The sequence below is a fragment of the Pterocles gutturalis genome, unplaced genomic scaffold (genome assembly GCF_000699245.1).
Source record: "Pterocles gutturalis isolate BGI_N339 unplaced genomic scaffold, ASM69924v1 scaffold32252, whole genome shotgun sequence".
NCBI lineage: Eukaryota > Metazoa > Chordata > Aves > Pterocliformes > Pteroclidae > Pterocles > Pterocles gutturalis.
In genome coordinates this window covers 3,310-12,944 of record NW_010111232.1, presented here as the reverse complement: position 1 = coordinate 12,944, position 9,635 = coordinate 3,310, and the positions used below count along the sequence as shown (strand labels likewise).

Here is a 9,635-nt window from a genome sequence, read left to right as displayed (position 1 = left end):
AAGAGCTTGTCACTGTGTACATATTTCTGCAAAAAATCAAAGCACAGGATGATTCAGTCTTCAATCATAATGTTTGTTTTACTGATTGCAAGTATTGCTTTCTGTTTAAAATGTTAGAGTTGAACTCAGATATGAGTTCTTTCCTTACTGTAGTCTCTGATTTTACGTGTTGTCTTTTGGTGTGCCTAATGATGGCATTGAATTTGTGATTTTGAATTGAAGCGAGAGCAACGTGGCAGGTTGCATTGGGATTTAATTGGTACGGCATCAATAATGTTCAGTGTGTGTTACGCCCATGTGGGATACAGCATGCATAACAGAGGGTCAATGGGATATTTTTTAGTTGGGTGAGAGTGTTTTCAGCTTTAGTCGTAGTCAGATTTCTCAGTTTAGGCAGTGTGGGTATGTGTATACCAAAATATAGACGTGTGCATATGCACTCCTGTGACACATGGGGATGATCTTGGAATAATATAAATTTATATTCTTAGCTTTGAAATAATATTTTGTTGTATCAAGTAATTTCTTATGACCACGCCTTCTTCCCACTGCATTGCAAGAACACTCATTTATCTGTAACGGAAATTGTCAGAAATGTAAAGCAAAAGCTCTTCTGCACTTTGAACACGTGTGGGTAGTATCTGAAGTCATGGTTCCATCAGATGGAATTTTTTGTGTGTTAGTGTCCTCTCATCCCTGGCATCAGGTTATGTTTAAAATGTTTTTCCAAACCTCAGTAGTGCATTAATATTCTCTTGCCTGGTTGTACAATTATTTTAAAAATCGATTCTTTATTTTAAAGTCTGTCAAAAGTGTATCTGTAACTTGAGAAGCATCAGCTGAACTCATATCCCAGCTAATGCTTTTGGTAAATGGATTTTGTGGCATCAGTTCTATTGAAGCTATCTTATTTTGGCATGACTTGAAATTCACTTGGGATGTTTCCGACTTTGATGGGGGTTGGGGTTTTTTTGGTTTGGTTTTTTTTTTTTTTTTTTCCTCCAGGAAACAATTAGTTCTAATGACTTGACTTGAAAAAGAGATAACATTTTATTTGCTGTTTTTCTAGGTTATGTTTCGAAGTGCAGTTAAAATCTGGTGTCAAACTTTTCAGTTAACTAGCTGAAACTAATTTGAGATGATGAATTTTATTTTAAAGGTTATTTTTGAAGCCTTAGCTTCAAAACTTCATGTGGTAATAGCTCCTAAACAAACCACTCTGTGAAATGGCAAAGTGCTGATGGCTTTATGAAGTGTTTTAGGATACCTGCATCTTGTCAGATAACAAACGGTAGTACAGCCTTTCTCTTTTGTGTTTGGTTCCTTTCCTTCTTCCATCTTGTCTTTTGATTCTTGAATATTTGCCTTGGTGTTTAATTATGTGGCATTTCATGTCACTTTCAATGGGCACTTACTCTTTGCCTGTAACATTACATTTTCCCTTTCTTACCCCTGGAGTTAGTTAGCAGGCACTAGCTGCAAAGAGCAGTGGTAGTGTTTTGTAACTTTGTCAAAGAAAGGAGGCCAATTAGCACTATGTTTGGGTTGAAGTAATATTTTTTTTTTCCACAAAGAAAATAAACAACTTTTTAAGCACAAGTAAGATTTTACTTGTAAACATAGTCACATTTTGTACATTTATTCAGTTTTGCAGGGGTAATCAAATGTATTTGTTTTAGTATGAACTAGTGAAAACAATAGGAACACATTTCACAAACTTTCTGTAGATGCAAATGTATTAGAAATGGTTTGTTTTTCTTAGTTTGAAAACAGCTTAATTAAAATCTGATAGCAGTATGAAATTATAATAGGTCATACTTCGTGTATGCTAAGCCCCCCACTGTGGCTTTTATTTTTAGTTATATTTTATGGATCTTTTGTATACTGGATCCTAGCAGCGTGAAAAGCTAGAAGGTAAAAAAGCTACAAATGAACTATATTCCTTAGGCTTTAGTGCAGTTAACCTAGTGAGACTGGCTAATTAATTAGTACTAAAAATGGGACTATATATTGTTAATATATCAAGAAGTCATCTTCATCTTTTTCATAATTTTCACTGATTTTTGCAGGGCTTTTTGAAGGCTATCGAAGATTCTTTTAATTTTATAAAGGACACAGAGTATAGGTGTAAGAGGAAGAACAGGAAAACTGGCAAAATAGAAATGAAACCTTGTTTAGACAACTTGAAGTGTAGTGTTCAGTCCATTGAATTCAGCAGAACAGAACACTTAGAGGAACTCTTTCTTGATGTCAGTGCTTGTTTAGAAGCAATTGGAGCTCTAATTTTGTAATCTACACCTATGTGGGACTATGGAGCTGAGTATTATCTGGAGAATTGATGGTTGTGATGCAGCTTTCTTCCAACGCTTTTTAGTAAATGTTAATGGAAATGTTCACATTTATCTTAGGTGAATTTGAAGCTAGATTTCTGACAGTATGCAGCTTTTTGTAATACTGTATGTAAGGTGGAAAAGGGAGATTAAAACACAGAAGTTTGTTCAACAGGGGATAGTCACTATGAAGTGTGAATTGAGTAAAGTGAGTAACAAGTGAACAGGCTTTTCTCCTCTGATGTTAGCCCTTACAACCATAGTGGAGACCTCTTGATTCCTCTAGATTTTCTAGGAATCCTCTTCAAACTCATCCATCCTATATGAAAAGAAAATAAAACAAGTGTTGATTTAGCTACTTATATTCTGGAAAATAATGTAGTTCACATTATACTTAGGCATTCTGTCAGATGTTGAGAGAGAGAGTTTTATTCTTTGAAAGAATAATCAGAGTTTTATTTTCTTCACGTCTCTCTATCTAAACAAAATTGTTTCATGTTTAGAATCTTATTGTTCCATCTGGTGACAGAAAAGCAAGGACTGATGCATTCTTTTGATAGATTTTCTTTTTTCTTTCTTTCTTTTTTTTTTTTTAAATCTGGTGACCTGGTACCTGTTGGTTCACTCAGAAATTATTTTGCATTTGCTTTACACATGTTTCAGCTATGTGTGTACAATTAAAATTGAACTGGAAGTAGTAATTTAATATACATTCATTCTTCCTCTTTGTTTTTTAGGCATGTTTCATTTACCGATGTGAATTCAATAGCTCGTTATCTGGCTAGAGTTGCTGGTTCTGCTGGGTTGTATGGTTCGAATCTGTTAGAACACACTGAGGTGAGAAGGAATCATGCCTCTTTGTTTTTTTCCTTTTCGTTTTTCTTCTCTGTTTTGACCTGCGATCAAGATTGAGGGGGGGTTTTAGGAACTTGTGTCTGTTGTTCAGCATTTTATTGCTAGACTGAGGTTCCAGCTATGTGGGATTCTGAGGGTTTTGTTTTCTGAAGCTTGCTCCTTCTTCTAGGAAAGTCATAAATCTGAGCATTGAAAGGGTTGCCCTTCCCCACCCCTGCAACAGCAACTCCTGACCTGACAGTTTGCTGGTAAAAGATAATTCAGGTTGGAAGGTGAAACCTGCAGTTTTCCCTCTTCACTTTCCTCAGCTCTAGTGCCATCAGCTGCTACCTTGTAACACTTCAGTGTAACACCAAGCCACACTGTATGACACTCAAATATTGAGTTAGTTTTTGCTCTGTGTGATGTACAAAACGCTGCCGCCAATTTCATTCAGTGAAATGTGGCGAGACATCGCCACACAGGTGGACTGTTCCCTCCTGCAAAGTCCTGTGTTCCGTAATGCTTCCGTAGTGGTGCCAGGAAGGCGCCAGAATTTTTGTGGCAAAAAAGGAACTTTTGTGGTCTTCCTTTGCTTCCACAGGTTACAAAAAGTTATCAGGAACTGTGGATATGGTATGAAATGAGAGGGAATTCTTCCCAAGTTTAGCTCAGAACAATCATATGGTGAATTTTTAGCTGGTGGCTGAAACTAACAGATAAATTGAAATTTATTTCCTCTGAAATTTGAGGTGAGAACTGAAGGACTTGACTCAGCTCTTTTCTACAGCTATTTGAAGCTCGTAGTAATCACTCTTCAGCCCTTATAGCTGGTCTCAAGGGAAGAGTTGTCTTAGTATATTGTTTGTAAGGCTTTTTAAAACGTTGTAGGTTATCTTGTGGCTACTGAAACTTTCTTGACCAAAAGCCTTGTTTTAAAGTTAAGCTCCAAGATCTCTGCAAACACACTTTCAAGATTGCTATTTCTGGTAAAATACTTCCTTTCATTCTGCATCTTTCAAGAACTTTCAATAAGTACAGTGACAACTGCATTTTTGGTGCAAATATTTTTGGAGCACAGCTGCAAGTGACTGAACTGAATTCTGTGGTAGCGTAATTACATACATCTGTGCCTGCCACGTCGGCTTGGATATTGGAAGGATTCCTGATGCAGTTTGCAGAACACTTGCACATGAAATAGAGATAGAAGACTAGAAGGGAAACTTGGTCTCTTACATGATTGAGGGCTTCAGTTTATAGACAGGGCAACATTATTAACCAAGGGCCTGATCCCTTTTTTTTTCTTTGTTTGTTTAGGTACCAAGATATATTTCCTTTTATAGGAGAAGACTCTTTTGCAGGAGAGAGGGGAGGGAAATAAGGTGGGGGAGGGATTTGATTTCTTAAAATCTAAGAGGAGATGAGGCAGAGAAGATAGGGGCCGAGGGGGGAATGTTATGCTTGGCCAATAGCTGTACCAGGAAGATCAAATAGGTCACAAATGTGGCATCTAAATAGCTGAAGGATAATGATGATGATTATATATTTGGTGTGATAAATAAGTACCTAAGAACTGCTGATTGTTTTTGTCAATGGGAATAGCTTCAGTAAAGTTGATATTTTCAACAGTTTCAACACATCCTGAAGGAAGAAATAAAATTTAATCACATAGTGTAGTTCTGGGTGAATGTTTCATTAATTTTATTTAAATGTTCTTTGAGCATATATTGTGATTTATTGTCCAATATATGTAATGGTAATGTTCCAGTTAATATTTTCTGTTCAGCTATTAAATGGATTGTATATTAGGATTTTTAACAAGCTTCTTTCTCCTTCCTTTAGTAACTTTGACCATCTTTTGTCCCTTAAAACTAGGTTGACCATTGGCTGGAGTTTAGTGCTACGAAGTTGTCTACTGCCAGCCAGTTTCTTTCAGCAGTCCAAGAGCTCAACCACTGTCTGTCTCTAAGAACGTACCTGGTTGGAAACTCTCTGAGTCTTGCAGACTTGTGTGTCTGGGCGGTACTAAAAGGTATCACTATATGTTCTTACTTTCATTGGCTTGCAATCCATGTGTACTAGGAGTCTTCAAATTTCCTTTTTTGTGGATGTTGGTAGTGTCTCTGTATGCCAGACTGTATACTATTGCTCATGGTGCTTTGGCCTGTGCATCACTAGTGATGGGAGTAATATAGCTTAGGAAACCCTAGAATTGTTTTAAAATTGTTGTTAAATTTTATAATTTATAGTATGTAATTATAGATGTGAATTTTTAAACTTTTTTTGTGTTAACTGCAGGAGTGTCTTTTTATTACTTGTTGCCTAAATATGAAAATTTGCTGTGGCCCAAAAAATATTTTGCATTAAATATTTAAATTATTTTGTAATGCAGAGTAAAATTATATACAGAGACCTTTCCATAATATTATCTTAGTAGAGGAAATTTCTTTGGTATTTAGTTTGAATTATTAAAAGAGATATATGCTACCCTGTGAAATACCCTTTGGAGGTTAAAAGAAGCTTTGATCAGGTTTTGTGGGTTTGGTTTTTATATTCTCGTAGACATATGTCTAAAGTTGATAGGTGTCAGTCTGCCATTCAGTGTTACCAAATTCCTCTTGAAAGTAAAATGCATATTCAAGATTAAAAGCTAATATCTTTTGGTACTTTTTCAAAGTTGCTGCTCTTGAGAGAAATCTGAAGGGAGAGTACTTCTTTCTTTTTTTTTTGTTTCTCCTATCACTGTCAGAATCTTTCTATAATGAAGTTGTGTTCCTTGAAAATTAGTTTGTGGGAATACAACCCCTCAAAAATAAAGGATAATATTGGTACATGCTTCACTTCTGATAAAGCTTAGAAACGTCAAATGTACACACACTGGAGGGATATCCTATATTAAAGTTGTTATTAATTTTAAGGTGGGTGATACAAAGAAAAATATGTTCCCCAGTTGTCCCTCCCCACCTTCTGCTTTGATGAATCCAAGAAAGAATGTAGGGTTTGGAAGGAGTTTCTTTATTTAATTTGCTTTAAAATTACTTATGTCCTCATGACCAAATATTTTTTCAGAAAATGGAATAAGATAGATTTTTTTGATAATTTATAATTTTTTTTTAGTCTTAAAAATTACTGTTGGTAATCATTCTATTTTTATAATTTAATAGCTAGAAAAATGATTTGTTTTCTAACAGATAATAACATATGGCAAGAGCAATTACAGCAAAACAAAGCTCCGGTCCATGCAAAGCGATGGTATGGCTTTCTTGAGGTACAGCGTGCTTTTCAGTCAGTAGGAGCCAAGTGGACTTCTGGTACACCAAAGGTTAAAATGGTAAGATTTGCTCAGATTCTCTGGAGACAGTATCTTTATTTGTGTGAATACAATATAAGACAACTTGGTTTAGGTTGGAGAATTAAAAAGAATCAGTTGTACAGTAAGTTAATTTTTTGTAAACTCTTGTTTAAAGATAAAGCTGTTGCTTTCATGTTTACAAAGGCTGGAGTGGTGAAGGCCAGTGCTTAAGATGAATCATGTAAAAATAGCACCTCAGTCAGTGCTGCTCTTCAGATATATTGTTTGCTTTTTCTAAAGAAGATTTTGGGATCCTGATAGACCTGCAAAGGCCGTAGTCTTTGGTTGATTGGACTTCTTGGTCACATTCAGGTTAAGAACGCTAAGATGCAGCTGTTTTCTTTATGGAATAAATCAAACAATTTGGTGAGACTTTTCAATCCTGGATCAGACTTGAAGACAGAATAACTTAAAACTCCAGAATTAATCTTGTTTTGACGTACTATGAGAATATGAAAGTTGTGAAGAGATGAATGTGGGGTCCAATATGGCAGCTTTTTGTTGTCTGGTTTGGAAGGGGACCTTGGTGCAGAAGCTACTATCTAGAGTTTTATATCTGATTATACAGCTAATGTGATCTGTAATTTTTTCTCTGTTCCTTTTTTAGGCAACAGAAAAGAAAGCGGATGTTGGGAAGTTTGTTGAACTTCCTGGTGCAGAGATGGGAAAGGTCATTGTAAGGTTTCCTCCTGAAGCAAGTGGGTAAGAAACATAAGTACTTTGAGAAGGTTCAATTTGTGTTTTTTCTTTCAAAAAAAAAAAAGTGTGCTTTGGTGAGGATGTTAATCAGCTTATGAGACAAGACTATTAAGCCAAAAAGAGGATTTAAAGCTTTGTCCCTATCTATGTGAGCGCTGTATGTTTACTTCTCCTCTATACCTCATTGCAGTGCCGCCTGAACTTGGAATAGAGAGGTTAGTTGCCAGCAGGTGACATGGTGGTGCTCAGCAATGGGATGAGGAGAAGCAGAAGGACAGCATTTGCATGGATAATGGAGGCGTGTGCACTGACAGGAGCTATGATGTGTAAATACAGTTGTGTGAAAGGACTCGTGGTGCTTCTCAAGGAAGCTTGGATTTGAGAAGGGAAAGATGTCAAGGGAAGCTTGACACCAGATGTGTAATGGAGGCTTTTGGCCCAGGGGTCCAGACTGTATGAAGTCCCAAAAAACAAGCACCTTGAAGACCGTACAGTGGAGATGTAATGAGCCAATTTCCTAAATACAATTTTCAGCCAGCTTTAATTTTCTGTTTCTCTTTAGAATTGCCTGATGAGCTCTAAAATTTCCATGATTGCATTTCTTTATTAAACTGAGTGTTCAGCATCATATGACTTCTGTAGTAGTGTTTCTTACTCTGTTAGTCCAGTTTAAACTGTTGCTCGGATATCTTAAAGTTATGTATTATGTACATGTATGTGTATAACATATATGGGTCTGACATTACTTTAGTAGCTTTTAGTGTTTTAATTAAACACTGTTCTTTAGGGTTTTTAACTTTTTTTGGAAGTGATTTTCATTTTGTGGATTTGGGTTTTTTTATATTTAGTTTAAATTGCAAGTAGCTTTTTAGCTTTTGTTAAAATACACAGCAACCACAGTTTCAGAAAATTCCACTCTTCTGAATGAGGTAGGCTCAGGTTATCTGGTAGCCACTGCTGAATATCATCAACAGTTGGTTTAAGTTAGTCTGTAAAACTGGAAATAATTGCAGTCATATTTTTATATCCATAGTGACACTCTAATTTACCAGGTTAGGTATTTTTAACAGTTAACTACTAAATTAATGGTAGAAAAAACATGATGTACCTTCATAAATATATAGTATTTCAACAAACACCCTGGGTTGTTTTTTTTGGTTTTTTTTTTGTTAGACTTAGGTACTGCTTTTCATTTGTTCTCCTTCCCTCACAAAAAAAAAAGTCTAGCTGAAGTAGTGCTAGTGTATGTATTTATTTTTTGTTTCCTTTTTAGATATCTGCATATCGGTCATGCCAAAGCTGCCCTCCTGAATCAGCACTACCAAGTTAACTTTAAAGGAAAACTTATTATGAGATTTGATGATACAAATCCAGAAAAAGAGAAAGAAGACTTTGAAAAGGTATGATAAGAGAGCAGAGAAATACATTCACTGTGTAGCTAATTTAAAGGTAAATGACATGCAGGTCTGCTTTTGCACACTTTTTTTACACGAGATTTTTACAGTATCGGTAGCCTTAAGCTCGGAAGTATCTTAAGTCTTATGCTTGGAAGAAATTTCCATCATCTTTAGCTTAAAAAGCTTAAAGCCCTTGTATGGGTAGCTTATTTTTTCCCTTTCTCCAGTGTTTGTTTTACAGTATGTAGATAGGCAACTCTTGCAGTACACTGTTGTATAAATACTGCTCTGTGCATAACAAGTAATTTGTTACAGCTTTCATCTCCTTTTCTTGTCCTGCTTCTTTCTTGAAGTTGTCTAAGTCTGATCCCATGTAATTATAGGCTGTGAATTAATGCTAAGTGCCTGCCTCTCTTTACTTTGATGCATGTCATGTTATTCTTGTGGCTTATCCTTCCTGGACAATGAAGCATTTAAAACACCACATCCTCTATCCTCTTCATGCCATGGACAATGAAGCATTTAAAACACCACATCTGGCATGAAGAGGATAGAGGATAAGAAAACTAGCTTTCCTGAATATTCCAGTGTATATTTTAACACTTTGCAGGTTATTCTTGAAGATGTTGCAATGCTGCACATCAAACCAGATCAGTTTACATACACCTCAGATCACTTTGAAACAATAATGAAATATGCTGAGAAGCTTATTCAAGAAGGGAAGGCATATGTGGATGATACTCCTGCAGAACAAATGAAAGCAGAGCGTGAGCAAAGAGTGGAATCTAAACACAGAAATAACTGTAAGATATTTTAAGCTTCCATCTTGCTTTCTTATCTTTTTAATTTGTCATCAAAACTTGTTTTTTTTTTTTTTTTAACAAAGATGGATGAGATAAATAATTGCATATCTCTAGGGTCCTTATAGGAACTTGGAAGTGCTTAGTGCTTTGTTCTGCAAGGCGGGAGTAAGTGTACATTTAGACAGGTGCAGTAAACTTTAAAAAATTCAAAATGTAAGCT

At 35.8% G+C, this 9,635-nt stretch overlaps 1 protein-coding gene across 1 annotated transcript in view; it reads left to right on the top strand.

The window, feature by feature from the left end:
- Positions 1 to 9,635, top strand: part of LOC104461935 (bifunctional glutamate/proline--tRNA ligase-like) — a gene marked incomplete at its 5' end in the record, with an annotated part of 14,153 nt that overhangs the window by 1,265 nt on the left and 3,253 nt on the right. Inside the window, 6 exons of the mRNA XM_010073686.1 lie at positions 3,068 to 3,167; positions 5,040 to 5,196; positions 6,356 to 6,495; positions 7,124 to 7,218; positions 8,489 to 8,615; positions 9,223 to 9,415. Coding sequence (XP_010071988.1) covers positions 3,068 to 3,167; positions 5,040 to 5,196; positions 6,356 to 6,495; positions 7,124 to 7,218; positions 8,489 to 8,615; positions 9,223 to 9,415 — 812 coding nt within the window. The remainder of the gene's footprint in view (positions 1 to 3,067; positions 3,168 to 5,039; positions 5,197 to 6,355; positions 6,496 to 7,123; positions 7,219 to 8,488; positions 8,616 to 9,222; positions 9,416 to 9,635) is intronic.